This window comes from Lagenorhynchus albirostris, chromosome 2, assembly GCF_949774975.1.
Source record: "Lagenorhynchus albirostris chromosome 2, mLagAlb1.1, whole genome shotgun sequence".
Classification (NCBI taxonomy): domain Eukaryota; kingdom Metazoa; phylum Chordata; class Mammalia; order Artiodactyla; family Delphinidae; genus Lagenorhynchus; species Lagenorhynchus albirostris.
Window position 1 is genome coordinate 25,991,587 of NC_083096.1, and position 20,243 is coordinate 26,011,829.

The 20,243-nt window shown below is 37.7% G+C and overlaps 1 protein-coding gene across 4 annotated transcripts in view; it reads right to left on the bottom strand.

The window, feature by feature from the left end:
• EFCAB2 (EF-hand calcium binding domain 2) overlaps nucleotides 1–20,243 on the bottom strand; it is a 112,470-nt gene that overhangs the window by 86,072 nt on the left and 6,155 nt on the right. For 2 of the 4 annotated variants that reach the window (XM_060128478.1, XM_060128459.1), the window contains exon 2: nucleotides 2,301–2,371. The exons of the other annotated variants lie outside the window; for them this stretch is intronic. In XM_060128478.1, the coding sequence (XP_059984461.1) occupies nucleotides 2,301–2,343 (43 nt within the window). In that variant the 5' untranslated portion in view covers nucleotides 2,344–2,371. The remainder of the gene's footprint in view (nucleotides 1–2,300; nucleotides 2,372–20,243) is intronic. 4 annotated transcript variants of the gene reach the window in all.

The following is a 20,243-nucleotide window of genomic DNA, read 5'->3' on the forward strand; positions in this document are numbered from 1 at the left end:
GGGTAAACTGTACTCATTTACATGAAACATATAAAGAAAGAGAAAAAAGGCAAAAATCTAATTTCACACCCAGGATTATTAGCATTCATTTTCATGAAGTCATAAACCTTACTAGAATCTGTTGGTATTTCACTAATAATATTTTTTGAACTAGTAATTACTATAATTATTATATCCGGTTAGATATGTAAATCATCTTTTTTAAAATACTAAATAAAACTATATATTTCATTTTCTGTTAAAAATATATCTTACATTATTCTTAGTTGTTCCTACTCTTCTAGGTCACAAAAGCATACAGCAGACTTCTTTATTACAAAGTAAATGTAACTAAATGAATATATCATAATACAATGCTTTTTAATTGGTGAAATCTCAGAGGCAAGTTATGTCATTACACAGTAATTCCTTTTTCCTTCTTCCCATATTAGGCACTACCAAAGCCAACAATTTGACATTGTATTTGTTTTTCAGCAATGGAAACGCTAAGGCTAAAAACTATCTATTATACCAAGTTAAAATCAAACCATAGAAAGAAAAACCAAAACAATTTAACATTTAATTTCGAAAGAAGAAATTAATGATAATAAATACAGAGGCAGCTGTCTTAACCAAAATATATGTCACACTGCCTAAGAAAATAGAGGTTTTTAAACAGTGCAGCTGGCTTTTTTTCTAAAGCTGTCTGTATACATATTTAAATATTTAACTAGGTACTCAAAACCCCACCTACAGAAATGAAGAGAAAATAATAAGCCCCAGGAGGAATCCTTACCATGAGAACTGTTTAAAACACAGAACAAAGAAGGTAAAGAAATGCATTCCAGGTTAATTAACTAGAAGTACAAATGATGTTGTTGTTCTATTTGACCCAAGTAATGCCAATACCTTTTCCAGAGACATGCTGTTTAAAAGAAAAAAAAAGTCAAGACCCAATTAAGTTGTTTTTTGGGGGAGGAGAAGGAGTTCTAAATGAATTCTTATTTTATAAACGACTTGATCCAAAAACAATATACCACCAAAACACCTGGCTTAAAAATAAAATACCGTATTCACTCATCATCTAGCTTTATGTTAACACACGCTTTCATTTATCAAATATTTATTGATCATCTACAACAAATACATTTTAATTTAAAAGGAAAACAAACCAGCTAGAGTAAACTGTAACAGCAGATGTGCTAAAACTCAGCAAAGTATGCCGACAGTACTACAGGAGCACAGGAGTGGCACCCAACTCAGTTTTGAGGGCGGGACTTAGGTAGAGACCAGAAGATAGTCAGAAATCAAAATGGAGAGGGTGTTAATTCATCCATAACCCTCTCCTCCAAATCTCAACATGCAGTCACAAAGAAATTTAGAATCTCCAGACTCTAAAACCTTCTTGTCTATTTCCTCTGCTGCCAACTAGTCCAAGATACCACCATCATCATCTGCTCTTGCTCTGGTCCAATCTGCCACCGTGCAGGCAAGTGACGTCTTAAAAACATAAACTGAATTGTATTATCTCCCTAATTAAAAGGCTTTAATGAGTTCCTCTTGCTCTTGGATAGAAGTCAGCACCCCTGACCTGGTCATCGAATAGGTATGGCCTCTGTCTACTTATAAACCTCATTTCACAGTCTTACAGTCTTACCCACCTTCACCTCTCCACTCCAGCTACACTGGCCCTTATATTCAATGCCTCTAATAAGCCATGCTCCTTTATTTATTTGGGCTTTTAAATTTGCAGTTCCTTTAGCTGAAAACTAGTAGTATAGGGAATGCACTCAAAGTCCCTGAAGTAAGAAAAAATTAAGTCAGGAGTCCCTCTTCTAGAACTTTTTGAACTTATCCCAAATATCATTAAATGTTATGTAAGTGTGCTTCTCTCCTCTACAGTATATAATCTCTAAGACGGTAAGGCCCAAATATGTTCAATTCTCCAATGTCCAACATAGTGCCTGACACAATAAGTAATGAGTGATAACATGTATGGAGCTCTTACTACATGTGAAGCTCTCTGCTACATGCTTTACCACCGTATGAGGTAGGTTCTACTATACTCCTCATGTGACCTGTGAGGAAGTTAAAATAGTTATGTACCTAGCCTAAAGTTACCCAGCTCTTAAGTGGCAGAGCTGGAATGTGAACTCATAAAGAGTTACTATAGATTTCATGTTCTTAACCACTAAGAAATACCATTTATTCAATGAAGCCCAGGATGAGAAAACAATATATGCACATTAGTACTTTCATTACAGGAACTTTCAAACTGTTCATTATGGTGAAGTATAGAACGCATGGAGGATGGTACCTACCAGACTTGTGATTACAGAAAAACCTGGAGAAATAAAACATCATAGTCTGCTCTGCTAGAGTTGAGACCGTCCTAAGGCAATGGGAAAACATTAAAAGGTTTTAAACAGAGAATACTTCACCAGATAACCAGATTTTCAACACAGTAAATGAAAATAATTAAAACAATTAAGAGGCTTTTGCAATAATCCAGTAGATGCAGGTAAATGTGTATGTGTCAGGAAATTGAGGGAGTTTCTATTTTATGGCTTGTATTTTCCCTGCCATATCAGTGAAACAGTGAATAGGGTGATGAGTGAATTAGAGATATGAGATCATGAATTGATATAGACGACCCAAACTCTTTTTGAATCAGTGAATGTTTATCAATATCATGATAGATAACAAAGACTAAAGTACTGCTCTAGATTAAAGGGGACTAAAGAGACATGACCCTAAATACAATATGTGATGCTGGGCTGAAACCTGTACTAGAAGGAGAAAATGCTATAATAGGCATTATTGACAACTGGGACAACTGACAAAATTGGAATATGGACCATTGAATTAAATTAAAATGGTGTATCTACACCACATTAACAAAATGAAAGACAAAAATTACATGATCATCTCCATACACACAGAAAAAGCATTTGACAAAATTCAACATCCATACATGATAAAAACTCTCACTGAAGGGGGTATAGAGGTAGCATATCTCAACATAATAAAAACCATTTATGACAAACCCACAGCTAACATCATACTCAATGGCTGAAAGCCTTCCCTCTAAATTCTGGAAAAAGACAAGGGTGCCCACTCTCACCACTTCTATTAAACATAGTACTGGAAATCCTAGCCACAGCAGTCAGACAAGAAGAATAAAAGGTATCCAAGTCGAAAGGGAAGAGGTAAAACTGTCACTATTTGCAGATGACAAGATACTGTACACACAGACCCTAAAGTCTCCACACAAAAACTATTAGAACTAATAAATGAATTCAGCAAGGAGCAGGATGAAGATTAGTAAACAGAAATTTGTTGCATTTCTTTACACTAACAATGAAATACCAGAAAGAAAAAGTAAAAATATAATCCTGTTTAAAACTGTGCCAAAAAAAAAAAAAACCTGGGGCTTCCCTGGTGGCGCAGTGGTTGAGAGTCCGCCTGCCGATGCAGGGAACATGGGTTCAAGCCCCGGTCCGGGAAGATCCCACATGCCGCGGAGTGGCTGGGCCTGTGAGCCATGGCCGCTGAGCCTGCGCGTCCGGAGCCTGTGCTCCACTACGGGAGAGGCCACAACAGTGAGAGGCCTGCGTACCGCAAAAAACAAACAAACCAACCAACCTAGGAATAAACTTAAACAAGGAGGTGAAAAGACCTATATGCTAAAAACTATAAAACATGGATAAGGGAAACTGAAAATTACTCAAAGAATGGAAAGCTATACCCTGCTCTTGGATTAGAAGAGTTAATATTGTTAAAATGGCCACACTACACAAAGCAATCTTCAGATTTCATACAATCGCTATCAAAATACCCAAGATATTGTTCACAGAACTAGAACAAATAGTCCTAAAATGTATATGGAACCACAAAAGACCCAGAATTGCCACAGCAATCCTGAAGAAAAAGAACAAAGCTGAAAGCATAACCCTTCCAGACCTCAGACAATGCTACAAAGCTACAGTAATCAAAACAGCCTGGTATTGGCACAAAAAGACATATAGATCAATGGAACAGAATAGAGAGCCCAGAAATAAACCCACACACCTACAGTCACTTAATATATGACAAAGAAGGCAATGAAATACAATGGGAAAATACAATCTCTTCAGCAAGTGGTGTTGGGATAGCTGGACAGCTGCCTATATATCAATGAAATTAGAACACTCCCTCACACCATATACAAAAATAAACTCAAAATGGTTTAAAGACATAAATATAAGATATGACACCATAAAACTCCTAGAAGGGAACACAGGCAAAACATTCTTGGACATAAATCTTAGTAATATTTTCTTGTCAGTCTCCCAAGGCAAAAGAAATAGAAGCAAAAATAAACAAATGGGACTTAATCAAACTTAAAAGCTTTTGCACAACGAAGGAAACCATCAACAAAACAAAAAGACAACCTATGGACTGGGAGAAAATATTTGCAAACAATGTGATCAACAAGGGGAATATCCAAAAATACAAACAGTTCATACAACTCACTATCAAAAAAACAAACAACCCAATCAAAAAATGGGCAGAAGATCTAAAAAGACATTTCTCCAAAGAAGACATACAGATGGCCAACAGGCACATGAAAAGATGCTCAACATCACTAATTATTAAAGAAATGCAAATCAAAACCACAATGAGGTATCACCTCACACTGGTCACAATAGCTATCATCAAAAAGTCTACAGATAATAAATGCTGGAGAGGGTATGAAGGAAAGGGAACCCTCCTACACTGTTGATGAGAATGTAAATTGGTGCAGCCGCTATGGGAAACAGTGTGCAGGTTCCTTAAAAAACTAAAAATAGAATCACACACACACACAAACACACAGGAATATTACTCAGCCATAAAAAAGAATGCCTAGAGAATATTATACTAAGTGAAGTCAGTCAGACAGAGAAAGATAACTATTATATGATATCACTTATATGTGGAATCTAAAAAGTAATATGAATGAATCTATATATAAAACAGAAACAGACTCACAGACATAGAAAACAAACTAATGGTTACCAAAGGGGAAAGAGAAGGGGGGAGGAATAAATTAGGAGTATGGGATTAACAGATACAAACTACTATACATAAAATAGATAAGCAACAAGGATTTACTGTACAGAACAGGGCACTATATTCAATATCTTGTAATAACCTACAATAGAAAATAATCTGTATATATATATATATATATATATATATACAACTGAATTACTGCTGTACACCTGAAACTAACACAATATTGTAAATACTTCAATTTTTTAAAAAAGTGTATCTAAGTTAAACTTCATAGAGATTTTACATACGAGATTATCTTTTTTCTTATGAAATACATACAAAAGTATTAAGGAATAAAGTGACACAATAGTATGTAACATACTCTCAAATGTTTCAAGCAAAAAAATACATATATTTTAGATACATAATATGTATTTTTAATATAGGTATATGATAAAGAGAGTGATAAAAATGTGACAAAATGTTAAAATTAGTTAATTTGGGTAAAGGGAATGTGGGAATATCTATACTATTCTTATAATTTTTCTGTGCATTTGATATTATTTCACAGAATTATTATACAAAATTATTTTTAAAAACAATCAGTGCTGAATAAGAAGGTAGTTCAAGAATAAAGTATCTGAATTTAAGATGTCAGAGGCGGCACAATTCTAGATGATGCAATATACAGTTTGGCCATGAGAGTGGGCAGCTGAAGTACAATGGAGATTAAAAAGTCACTGAAACTGAGGTCACATTTGAAACAGTTTCCCTCTCATTTCATTATTATTGCACAGTTTCTATGAAATTTCATTTACTGATTTCACCTGAAGTTTTTTAATCTCTAAATTCCCTTTCACTCTTCATTTGAAGCTTTTAGTGCTTATACTATTTTATAATGTAGTTACCAATGCAAATCTACCAACCAATTAAAGAGGTACATAGCTCCTCTTCCTAATTACTAATGAAGATCTTAAAAGAATTTCAAATCCCCATCTCTTTGACATCCTATTAGACATACTACCACTTTTCAGATTTATTGTCTTGGGTCCTACTCAGAAGTACTTATCTATGTGGTAATATTAAATTGAAAACAAATGTTAGTATTTCAGCTACTATATCAAAGTTGGTAAAAATTATGGCACATCACTCCCTACCATCAACTGTGCCAGGTATCCCTCAATCCTAAATCTCTCTGATTTAAAGTAAACTTCCAGTCTTCTGCATGGATGGAAGGGAAGTTATCAGCTGGTTACTCCAAGAGATGACAGATCCAACCATTTGCCTTATGACTTTCATCCAAACCTCCCAAATTTAGCCTTACTCCACACACCAGGCCATCAGAGATGGCTGCTGCCTCCAATCCTAAGCCCTTCCAGGATTTTACAGCTCCACTTGGTTTGTTTCTTTTAGGCTCCCTCCTCTATAGGCTCACATTTATTTTCTTTGGTTCTGCTAAGTTAGTGGCCACTCATCCATCAATTTAATAATTTATTACCTCTTCTAGTAATGTCTTTTTACAAACCCCATTATCTCCTCTCCTGTTCTCTTTATCTTTGTAAGTCTATGCCTTTTTTTTTAAATTCCTTTACTGTCATTCTAGTGGGGTTTCAGAAAGGGTAAAAATAAAGGGCTGCTCAATCATGTTGAAGTAGAAGTGCCATTCTAGCTGTTTGAATGATGAGGGTGGATTAAATATGTAATTTCCAATCTGCAAATGTAATGAGGGTAACTGAGCTATTTTCAATATTTTTAGAAGGTTAACAGAAAAATACATTTACCCATAATAAGACCATGCAGGGTGACGTTAAACTTCTTTACTCAATGTGTTACTCCTGGTTTATGCATTCCTTCAACAAATACTTACAGGCTGACTACTACCACCTACAATTGTTCTAAACTCCAGGGATTAAACAGTAAGTGAAATAAAGCCTCTGACTTCATGGTGTTTCCACTATAACAGGACAGACAAACAATAAGCAAAAAGATGTATCTTACCCTGATTGATCATAAGCTGACTGATAATTATGTATCTTTGATTAAACATTTTTGAAAGAAAATAATGTAAGTAGTACAAAAGAATCACAACAATTTGTGATTAGATTATCTTCTGTAACTCATAAGTATTATAACTAGTAAGAACCAACAAAGACAAGATTGAATGAAATCATTTTTCCAAAGGGGATAGAGGGTGGGGATCAAAGCTGTGTCAAAAGATTCCTGACACAAGGCATTCATTGAATATTCACTGCAGCATTATTTATAGCACAGAAAATTTGGAAACAGTGTAAACATCCAACAGTCAGGGAAAGCTTAAATATATTTCATAAATATAATGAATGCCAGGTATTAAAAATAATATTTGAGAAATACTTATGACATGAAAAAGTGCTTATAATAGTAAGTGGAAAAGCTGGATATAAAACCATATACAAGGTAATCTCAAACCTGTAAAACAAAAAAATACAAATCTGCCTAGAAAAAACCTGGAAGGAAATATATTAAAATGGCAAATTTTACTCTAGATTCTAGATCAATAGCTTTTTAATAGCATCCTCATCCTAATGTAACTTGTTAGAAATGCAAATTCTCGGGCCCCCAATCCCACCTCAGCCGTCCCAGACTTAACTGGTTCAAAACTCTGGGAATGGCGCCCAGCAGCCTATGGTTTAACTAGTCCAGGTGATGCTGATGTACACTGAAGTTTGAGAACTACTGCTCTAGATAATGAGATCATGGGCCAATTTTTCCTTCCTTTTATATAAAATTCCCTTTGCCTTCTCTTTATGGGGTATAGAGGCTAAGAGCACTGGCTTCAGAGTCCTTGCTTCAACACTTAGCTAAGTGGCCTTGGTCACATTGCTTTACCTGTCTTTCAACACTTTAATATTTCAGTCCACTCTATCCTGCTTTACATGGTTTCTGACAAGAAGCCTAGGTAAGGTGTTTTTTTTTCTGGCTTCTTTCAGGATTTTCTTGTTATCTTTGGTTTTCTGCAGTTTGAATACAATATACCAAGGCATAGCTTTTCGGTATTTATTCTGATGGTGTTCCCTTAGCTTCCTGGATCTGGTTTGGTGTCTGTCATTAATTTTGGGAAATTCTTGGCCATTATTACTTCAACTATTTATTGTGCTCCATTCTTTGATTCCTTTCCTTCTGGTAATTCCAATTATGTGTATTTTACACCTTTTTTAATTGTCCTAGTTCTTGGATGCTCTGGATTTTGCTTCGGCTTTTCATTTTTTCTCCCTGCATTTCAGTTTGGGAAGTTTCTATTGACATCATTTTCAAGCTCAATGATTCTTTCCTCAGCCATGTTGAATCTACTGATAGATAGGCCCATCAAAGGCATTCTTCATTTCCATTACACTGCACTTGGTCTCTAACATTTCCTTTTCTTAGAGTTTTCATCTCTCTGCTTACAATACTCATCTGTTCTTGCATTTTTGTCTACTTTTTCCATTACAGCCCTTAACATATTAGTCATAGCTCTTAAATTTTTTATCTGATTATTCCAAAATCTGTATAATATCTCTGAGTCTGGTTCTGATGCTTGCTTTCTCTTCAGGTTGTTTTTCTTGCCTTTTAGCATACCTTGTAACTTTTGGTTAAAAACCACACGTGATGAATCAGGTAATAGGAACTGAGACAGAAGATCATTAATGTGAGGCTTTATGTCAATTTGACTAGGAATAGGGTGTGTTTAATGTTTGCTGTAGCTGTAGGTGCCAGATTCCTCTGAGAATTCCTCCTTAAACACAGTTTGCATCTCACACATCTTTCAGTTGTATTCCAGTGTTATTGTACTGTAGCCCTGTTGATGTAGTGATAAGTTGTAAGTGAAGAAAAGCATTCTATAGTCTCATGATTAAATTTCAGTTTTTTAATGGACCTGAGTCTCTGAATTGTGACCTTCACAAGTGTTTTTTAGCTTATCCCCATCCTCTTAGATGAGACAGGAAGGCTACAAGGCCCTGGAGTTAGTTAAATAAAGATAGGTAAGACAAAGCTCTGGTAAGGTCTTTTCCTCCTGGAGAGCAGATCTTTGCTATGAAGAATGTTCTGGAGATTTCGGGCTTCCCTGGTGGCGCAGTGGTTGAGAGTCCGCCTGCCGATCCAGGGGACACGGGTTCATGCCCCGGTCCGGGAAGATCCCACATGCTGTGGAGCGACTGGGCCCATGAGCCACGGCCGCTGAGCCTGCGCATCCGGAGCCTGTGCTCCGCAACGGGAGAGGCCACAACAGTGAGAGGCCTGCGTACCGCAAAAAAAAAAAAAAAGAATGTTCTGGAGATTTCAAAATGGTTACTTTCTCCCTCCTCCCTGCTAGAGCAACAAGGAGGTCTTTCTTGACACTTTACCAGATAGCCTTGTGGGATTCCTGGAAGTAAAACCCAAGGAAGTGTGAAGGACCTCCCAAGACTGTAGGCTCCCAGAAGTTTCTCATTTACACAGCCTCCACACAGCCATCAGCTATTCACCAAAATTACCAAGTATTTCTTCCAGTTTATGGCAACAGGGGTGATGACTTCCAAGCTCTTACCTGTTGGAGCTGAAACTGGAGTTCCACTTTACCATCCAAGCCCCTGTCATTTGTAGAGAGGGGATAAAAGAGATATCTCCCAATAGGTTTGTTGGAAGGATTAAATAACATAATTCATGTAAAATATTTAGCCCAGTGCCTACTTCAAAATGCTCATTAGACTGAGAACTCTTTGAACTGAAGTTTAAAGAAATTAAGTGACGTGCCCAAGTAAAATCTGAAAAAAAGCAGTGTCCAAATTCAAGCCCAGGTCTTAGGCTCCAAATTTATTGCTACATTTTATTTATTTTTTTAAATGAATTTATTTATTTTTGGCTGCGCTGGGTCTTCGTTGCTGCATGCAGCCTTTCTCTAGTTGTGGCGAACAGGGGCTACTCTTTGTTGCAGTGCATGGGCTTCTCATTGCAGTGGATTCTCTTGTTGGGGAGCACTGGCTCTAGGCGCGCGGGCTTCAGTAGTTGTGGCATGCAGGCTCCGTAGTTGTGGCTCGTGGGCTCTAGAGCACCAGCTCAGTAGTTGTGACGCATGGGCTTAGTTGCTCCACGGCATGTGGGACCTTCCTGGACCAGGGCTCGAACCCATGTCCCCTGCATTGGCAGGCAGATTCTTAACCACTGTGCCACCAGAGAAGTCCTAGTGCTACATTTTAAAAATAAGTTATTTTATTACACTCTTAATATCTAAAAAAATCCATACTAGAGGTTTACAAAGCATTGTCAAGTATTGGACTTGGTAAATATGTTTTCACAAATGGGTAAGAATAATTTATAATTAGCATTCAGATTTTAAAATATAAAAATAGTTGCTATGTGAGTCTTAAAATTCTGTAGAAATGACATTAATATGAGACTCTTTAAAAATAAATGCCCCTGGAAAAATCTGACCACCCTGATATCATCTTCTTCTGTTTTCCCCTGTCATTCTTACACATGTACACACATAATTTTTAAATGGTTTTAAATGCCTACAATCCAACAAGTCAATACATACCAATTTACTTTGTATCCCCATTTGTCGGATAAGTAGATTTTATCAATGTCTCCAAATTTATAAAAAACTTTAAATAATACAAATTTCCAAAGTGCCTTCCAAAAACAATGACAATTTTTTTTTTGGATGAAACATTTCCATTTGACTTTTTTCAAGTATGGTAAAATAGACATAACAAAAAATTAACCATCTTAACCATTTTAACCATCTTAACCATTCAGTAGCATTAAGGATATTCACACTGTTGTGCAAACTATCTCCAGAACTCTTATCTTGCAAAACTGAACACTATACCTGAAACCTAACAGGACCCTGTGGAGCTCCTGGGCATGGAAGCCTTTCTGTGTCCCCCATTTCTTGTTTGTAGGGAATAGACTCCAGCCTCCATGACCTTTCCTGAGTCCCAAATGGCAGATTCGAACAGTTGTTAATCAGGGAAGGGAGGGGATGCAGAGACAAGGGAAGAGCAGTCAAGAAACAATAGTGCAGCCTTGGGACAGGGTCCTGGTTCCCCTTCAAGGGATACACATAACCATACAGTAAGTCCCCTACGTATGAACCTTCAAGTTGCAAACTTTCAAAGATGTGAATGTGCACTCCATCAACATCAGGCCTGAGTGAAATTGCAGCTTGCCCTCTGTCTCCTATTGCTGACGATCCTTCAGCTCTACCATCTCCCACCTCCTCTCCCTCCTCCAGTCAGTAACTCTTTTTGTCTTTTCACTCGATGCCAGCGCCTGTATGTCAGCTGTCTTACTGTACTACTGTACTTTTCAATGCACTGTACTGTAAGGTTAAAAATGTCTTATTTTTCATGTTTGTTGGCTTTTTATATATTTGTGTGAAAAGTATTATGAACCTATTACAGTACAGTACTACGTAGCCAATTGTGTTAGTTGGGTACCTAGGTTAACTTTGTTGGACTTACAAACTGGACATACAAATGCTCTCTCAGAATAGAACCTGTTTGTATGTAGGGGACTTATTGTATCTTTAAGCTCTTCTGCAGAACTAAAACCCCCACCAAATGGAAGATGTTCCAGAGAGAAGGTCACAGTTTGATAACCTCGAGAAGCTCATCAGGAGACCACCTGAGGCCAGATTAAAGGAATGCAGGCTCTGCACACACCCTGATCATTATTAGCAACCCACCCTTGAACCACTGCTATAAAACTCCTCACCAAATCCCACCGGGTTGGGACACACAGTTTTTCAGGGCACAGGCCAGGTATATCCCCCTTTGCCTGGCAAAGCAATAAAGCTATTCTTTGCCAAGACAGAGAACTTTACCCAGTTCTCTGTCTCCAAGATTTGATTCAGCACCAGTGCACAGAGGCCGAGTTTTCACCATTAAATTTGGCACCCAACATGGGGCTGACTTGCGAACAGTCCCACGGGGGTCCCCTGGTTGAATTGGACACTCCAAGGTTTTCTCCACGTCAGCCTCTTTCAAGAGAGCAAAGGACTGGAGAATTCCTTTAAAGGCCAGATCACCTGGGACCCTTGCCTAGAAAGGACGAGCCCCAGTCATACCCATTCCACCATCCCGGCAGCTGGAACTCCCAGGCGGGAGCAGATGGAGGAAGAGAGACCATCCTAGCAGCTGCTGAGGCCATCTTCATCTCAGGAACATTCCTCTCTTCTTCCTGCCCATGACGGCCTGAATGTCCTACTCTAAGGAATTATTTTGGGAAAGGAGAAAAGTAGTGTCTGGGACATCGTGATACCTCAGCCAGCATGTGGTATATCCCCTGGCATGGAGTCCGAGGCCTCTTTGGCCCTGTCCATTGAGAGGTACCCTGGTTCCCATTTGGGGGATTTTCTATTCTGGGAAATCCCATTTGGAAGGCACACTGCTTGAACAGAGGTCACAGGCTAAGTTGGGACTTGGAAGCCAATTTCAGCCTTGTGCTATTTGGTTTTTAGTTTCTGTTTGGTTTTTGGTTTCTTTGGTTCGAAGCTTCTGTTGCTGGCATGGATTTTGGTTTGTTCCTGGTCCACCCATGAGTGTTCTATCAATCAAACATGGGAAGCGCTTCTTCTTAAATTCCATCTGATAGTCCCCTGGGGAAAATCCTGGTAGACTGGTCGACCTATAGTTATAAACCTATGACTAAGAAAAAGGAATGAGATTCTATTGTAATTTGTTTGGGCAACATACATTCTTGAAAATGAGGAAAAGTGGTCTTTGAATGGTAGCCTAAATTATATACTATCGTCCAGCTAGAGTTGTTTTGTCACAGGAATGAAAAGACAGGAGAAATTTCGTATGTTCAAGCACTCATGCAGCTACATAATAAAGAAAGTGAACAGTAATGTAATAGGAGGATGGTACAAAGAGAAAAGAAAGTCATTTTGTCCTAGAGCTGGTTTGTCCTAGAGCTGTTTCTGAAAGGGGAAAAAAATAAGGGACAAAATAATATGGATGCAGAATGTGATGGAAAGTGTGTGAAAAAGGGACACTGAGAAAAGAGCTGCGCATGATCAGGATTTTCTAACACTGAATTAAATCTATTTGGGTAAATGGATTTTGCTGGGAGTGGGCTGGGGCAAGACCGGATTTGGATTCTCCCTCCAAAGTTTTCTGGGAATATTTTGATAACAGCTTATGAGTTTCTTTGCCTTTAAGTGATCTGTATTTGCCTTTGAAATCTTTTCACTTTGGTTAAGTAAATAAGTATTGTTTGGCAGATTCTAAAAGTTCTGCTGACCTCCAGCTAACTTAGGTGCTTCAGAGGAACCTTGAGGCATCTCAGAGAAATACTAAATTAACATGTTAAATTACATGGGAAGCATTGTCAAGTCAGTAATTCCTAAAATTCTAGTATGTCCTGGTAAAATTTTATCAGTCATAATCCTAATTATTTGTAAATGTTGTATGTCACAGCAATAACTAAGTTTCTTTTGTCAATCACTGTGACTAAATGTTTAACCATGACTTTTTAAGTCTTTCTGTGATTTATAGACAGTTATTATTATACTCTGATACTTTTGCAAAGTGCTTCATCTTCAAGAGGATTTATGTGAAGGACCCTTTTGACAAATACAGGTCTCTGATAAATTTCACATCACACTGCTGAACTGGGTCTACTGCTAAAAGCACATGTACAATGCCTGTGTAACAACTGGGTATAAACAATAAAGTGTACAGGGTCTATAAAGTGTTTTCTCATTAACATACCTCTGAGCTTATTCAGATACCTGATCAGTTCTCCCCCAATGTGGACTACCTAGGCAAATATAAAGAAGGCATAGCACCAAGGGACCTCGTCTAGACCCAGAGCAAACAGCTGAATCACCCCAGCATTGAGGGACAAATATTTCCATCATCAATGTTTTCTACTGAAAGACTTGAAATCAAAAGAGGAAATGATGAAAGAAAAAAAAATCTGTACATATTGAGGTATGGGGAAGTCACTCTGGCTTATACATGGTTTAAGTTTAAAAAGTGGCCTATTTTGTGGCCCTTTGGACATGCATTGTAAATCTGCTTTGGCCATTGAGGAGGAGAATACATTTGAAGGTCAAAATGGAATAACTATGGTTCAGATATCCAAGGTAAAACTAAGTGACCATTGTGGAAGTTGTCACTCCTCATACTTATAAATGGGTCTGTTGCACCAGAATGGTGGACCAAGGGATTGAGATCTTAATCATACAAGACTCGGATCCAGGACATGGAACTCAAATATTTTTAATTTGGTAGCCATTCCGCAAAATTTAGGCAGGACTACACCCCATTTCAGCAGTAAGTAGCCAGAGTGGCAGTAACCCCATTCCCTGAAAGATTTGGGGAAAGATAAAACTGAAAAGGGGGATTAAAACTGAATCCCCCTAAAACAAAGTTCGTCTGCCAAGTTTATGACTGTTTCTATCCAAAATGATTATTCCCTTTCTTGTCCAGCATCTGTTCTCAAGACTGAGGAGTATCAAAGAAAAGGGGGGAGAGAAACCGAGCAGGACTCTGTGGGGCTCCTGGGCACAGAAGCCTTTCTGTGTCCCACATTTCTTGTTCATAGGGAATAGGCTCCAGCCTCCACAACCTTCCCAGAGTCCCAAAGGACAGATTTGAACAGTTGCTAATCAGGGAAGGGAGGGGATGCAGAGATAAGGGAGGAGCAGTCAAGAAACAACGTGCAGCAGGGTCTTGGTTCCTCCTCAAGGGATACACATAACATCTTTGAGCTCTTTACAGAACTAAAGCCCCCAATAAATGGAAGATGTTAGCATTCTTCATTCTAGATTAAAGGAACCAGAGAAGTTCTTCAAGAGAACACCTGAGGCCAGATTAAAGGGACCACAGAAACTCGTCAGATCACCTAAGGCCAGATTAAAGGAGTGCAGGCCCTGCACACACCCTAATCCTCATCAGCAACCCCACCCTTGAACCACTGCTATACAACTCCTCACCAAATCCTCCTGGGGAAGGACACAGAGTTTTGAGGGGCACAAGCCCGCTGTGTCCCCATTTGCCTTGCAAAGAAACAAAGCTATTCTTTTCTACTTCGTCCAAAACTCTGTCTCCGAGATTCAATTTGGCACTGGTGTACAAAGGCCGAGTTTTTGGCATCATACCCACTAAACAACAACCTCCCTTTTATCCTTCCCCTGGCAACCACCATTCTACTATGAATTTGACTACTCTAGGTACTTCACAGAAGTGGAATCATACAGTATTTGTCTTTTTGTGACTGGATAAGTCCACTCAGCAAAATGTCCTCAAATATGCATGAACATATACATCCATGCAGTGTATATGTCAGAATTTCTTTCCTTTCTAAGGCTGAATAGTATTTAATTTTATGTATATGCCACACTTTGTTTATCCATTCATCCACTGATGGACACTTGACTTTCTTCCACCTTTCAACTATTGTGAATAATGCTGCTATGAACACAAGTGTACAAATATCTGTCCAAGTTCCTGCTTTCAATTATTTGGGGTATATACCCAGATGTGGATTTGTTGGATCATATGGCAATGCAATTTCTAATTTTTTGAGGTACCATCATACTATTTTCCACAGCAGCTGCACCATTTTACTTTTTACATTCCCAGTTAAATGTCCACAAGGGCTTCAATTCCTCTACATCCTCACTAATACATTATTTTGTGTTGCTGTTGCTACTATAAAAAACAATAACAACGGGTATGAAATGGTATTGCATTGTCCATTTGATTTTTTTAATTATAAATTTTCTTGACAAATTTTTATAGGTTAGTACAAATAAATTTCAGTCCGATTTTTCTCCAAACTTTTCTTTCTTTTTTTTTTTTTTTTTTTGGTTGTGCCACACAGCTCGTAGGATCTTAATTTCCTGACCAGGGATTGAACCCAGGATGCCAGCAGTGGAAGCGCAGAGTCCTAACCACTGGGCCACCAGGGAATTTCCTCTCCAAACTTATTAATTCTGAATTAGAGGAAACAAATTAGGTTTCTATAAGTTGGTTTTCTTCTTCAGTTAGTCTCTCCCTGAATGCTAATCAGTCTAAAATAAGGAGAAAATGTATTAAATGGCCCCCAAATATACATGAATGCATCATGTGTGAGCAATAATTGGTAAGACTTAAAGTTTTTCTTAACCCTTAGATTCCATGTCATGCATATAGAATCTACTAATCTAAACAGCTACTAACTCCCTACAATGCACCAACCACTTTCCTTCCTATTTATTCAGCATTCCTTTAATGCCAGGCATTGTGGGGTGATGAGGGTAATAAGGATGAATAAGAAAATACTGCCCACATTACAACAATATTATGAAATAGATATAATTATTCCCACTTTATATTTGAGGAACCTGAAGATCCTTAGGTTTAGCATCTTTGCTAAGATCAGATACAGCTTGAGAAAGCTGTAATTCAAATTCAAATCTTACTCCAAAGCTCACGTTTTCTACTATTCCATACTGTGCTCTGTACTATCAACAGTTCACTTTTTAAAAAGTAATATTCACCTGTAATTTCTATTTTTTACTTTAGATTTCCAAATGTTGGGTTTTGAGAGGAATGACACAATATGGGGAAACAAAACACAAAACAAAACAAAAAAAACCTGTAAAACATCGAAGACATCCAGGAGTTGATAAGGAATTGGAAGCACTTTACCAAGCAATGTTATCAAAGCATGCAAAGTCAAAAGAATATTTTAATACAAACAAAAATAGTAAATCCTAGAAAGAACTTTAAGTATCTGAAGCTTGTTTAAAAAAAACAACTCACACACCTTCCAAAGCTCACTAGCCTGCCAAAAATTAGAATGTTATTCCTAAGCAGTCTGTTTCCTAGACATGATTTTAATCACAAGTAGAAGATCCTTCCAGTCCCATATAAAACTCTCTAGGAGACAGAAACATTAAAGTAAGATTTAAAGATCCAAAGAATCAACAACTGCATTGATTATCCATTTTAAACAAACAAAAAAGAAGAGAAAAAAACAAAAACCATAATGCTCTGGCTGAGGAAACTTATACAGAAATGACAGAAATTCAAAAATAATTTTTCCTATCCCATTTCAAAAATTCCCCTTTCAGTAAAACAAATAAAATTAAGGCCTTTTTAAAAAAATTAACTTGATTATAAAATTTTTAATTCTTCTATTTGTTAACATAACTATGTTACATTTTTTAATCTAGGAAAAAAGATAAGTTATACTATGTTAAAGTACAAAAATGCTACAAATAAGCATGATTTCAATGTATATAAACTTACAGAAAAATTTTATAAATAGAGCAAGAAACCCGTCATAGATTTAGTTACTTTTCCTTACCAATATTCTCACTACTTGTATCAAGATTAATCCCTAAATGTTGAAGAAGAGCTAGGTGCAATGGCTATCCAGAAACTTAATCCTCCTTTACAACTTTAAAAAAATTCAAGATTAAATATGAACAATTCAAAATACATGTATGTTTTTATTTTTTAAAGACATGCTAATGAATACCATGGCTCTCAAAAAATGTTTGTTGAGCCAGATGAAATAAAAGCATATAGCTTACCTGAAAGAAAAAGGAAAAAACCCCTAACAATAATTTCATGTGCTTTTAAGTGTAGATTTTTGGGGAAACAGTAAGTAATGTTTTGATTAAAACATAAACACTTTTAATTAATTCAAATGATCTGAATGCAACAATATTTATTGAATTCCTACCATGTGCTGTACACTCTGCAAGACACTGAATATAAAGAAGTGATCTCCCCACCCTCTTTGAGCTTATAAGGTAATGGATATATCCTTCAAAACTATTCTTTTTCTTTTGCGTGATTCCATGCTCATCAAGAAACTTTAGAAATATAGATTTGCCCTCGCCAAAAGCTTAATACACATAAAACAATATATGATATTGCAGAGGTCAGCTTTCTGATCAATGTATCAACATACCCCTATTTAAATTAATAAATCATTATTCAGGTTTGCACATCACTCTTCACAAGTTTAGTTAGCTTGTGTGAATCCTCAAAGCTAGGTCTATTCTTATTAATTGGTTAGATGTAATTTCTGAAACTTCAGAGTTCAGAATCAAATATAGGAGTGGAATATGTGTAAACAAAGATGATATCAGCATATGAATCTCTAGTTTATCCTCAGACAACATACTTTTATTTCATCATGGCCTTCAAACTGCAGTTACTTAACTCATAAAACTGTTATAAAGAGTAAATGAGACTCCCTCTTTTGAAAGCACCAGAATCACAGCTAACTGCTGAACAACCATCAACAGAAAGACACTGGAACTCACAAAAAAAATACCCCACAACCAAAGACAAAGGAGAAGCCACAATGAGACAGTAAGAGGGGCACAATCACAATAAAATCAAATCCCATAACTGCTGGGTGGGTGACTCATAAACTGGAGAACAATTATGCCACAGAAGTCCACCAACTGGAGTTCACTCCCAACCTGGGGGTCCAGCAACAGGAGGAAGAATTCCCAGAGAATCAGACTTTGAAGGCTAGCAGGATTTGACTGCAGAACTTCACAGAACTGGGGGAAAGAGAGACTCCACTCTTGGAGGACGCACACCAAGTAGTCTGCGCGTCGGGACATGGGGGAAAGAGCAATGATCCCATAGGAGACTGAACCAGAACTACCTGCTAGTGTTGGAGGGTCCCCTGCAGAGGCAGGGGGGTGGCTGTGGCTCACCACAGGGACAAGGACACTGGCAGCAGAAGTTCTGGGAAGTACACCTTGGCGTGAGCCCTCCCAGAGTCTGCCATTACCCCACCAAAGAGAATGTAGGCTCCAGTGCCGGGTCGCCTCAGGCCAAACAATCAACAGGGAGGGAACCCAGCTCCACCGATCAACAGACAAGCTGATTAAAGCTTTACTGAGATGTGCCCAACAGAGCAACACCCAGCTCTACCAACCACCAGTCCCTCCCATCAGGAAACTTGCACAAGCCTCTTAGAGAGCCTCATCCACCAGAGGGCAGACAGCAGAAGCAAGAAGAACTACAGTCCCACAGGCTGTAGAACGAGAACCACATTCACGAAAAGGAGGACAAAATGAAAAGGCAGAGGACTATGTACCAGATGAAGGAACAAGATAAAACCCCTGAAAAGCAACTAAATGAAGTGGAGATAGGCAACCTTCCAGAAAAAGAATTCAGAATAATGATAGTGAAGATGATCCAGGACCTTGGAAAAAGAATAGACGCAAATATCGAGAAGATGCAAGAAATGTTTAACAAAGACCTAGAAGAATTAAAGAACAAACAAACAGAGATGAACAATACAATAACTGAAATGAAAAATACACTAGAAGGAATCAATAGCAGAATAACTGAGGCAGAAGAACGGATGAGTGACCTAGAAGACAGAATGGTGGAAAGCACTGCCACAGAACACAATAAAGAAAAAAGTATGAAAAGAAATGAAGAAAGCCTAAAAGACCCGTGGGACAACATTAAACGCAACAACATTCGCATTATAGTGGTCTCAGAAGGAGAGGAGAGAGAGAAAGGACCCAAGAAAATATTTGAAGTGATTATAGTCGAAAACTTCCCTAACATAGAAAAGGAAATAGCCACCCAAGTCCAGGAAGTGCAGAGAGTCCCAGGAAGAATAAACCCAAGGAGAAACACTCCAAGACACACAGTAATCAAATTGACAAAAATTAAAGACAAAGAAAAATTATTAGAAGCAACAAGGGAAAAACAACAAATAACATATAAGAGAACTCCCATAAGGTTAACAGCTGATTTCTCAGCAAAACCTCTACAAACCAGAAGGGAGTGGCATGATATATTTAACATGATGAAAGGGAAGAAGCTACAACCAAGATTTCTCTACCCAGCAAGGATCTCATTCATTTGACGGAGAAATCAAAGATTTACAGACAAACAAAAGCTAAGAGAATTCAGCACCACCAAACCAGCTCTGTGATGAATGCTCAAGAAACTTCTCTAAGTGAGAAACACAAGAGAAAAAAAGGACATACAAAAAAACCCCAAAACAATTAAGAAAATGGTAATAGGAACACACATATCGATTAATTACCTTAAATGTGAATGGCTTAAATGCTCCAACCAAAAGACAGAGGCTCGCTGAATGGATACAGAAACAAGAGCCGTATATATGCTGTCTACAAGAGACCCACTTCAGACCTAGGGACACACAGACTGGAAGTGAGGGGCTGGAAAAAGTTATTCCATGCAAATGGAAATCAAAGAAAGCTGGAGTAGCAATACTAATATCAGAAAAATAGA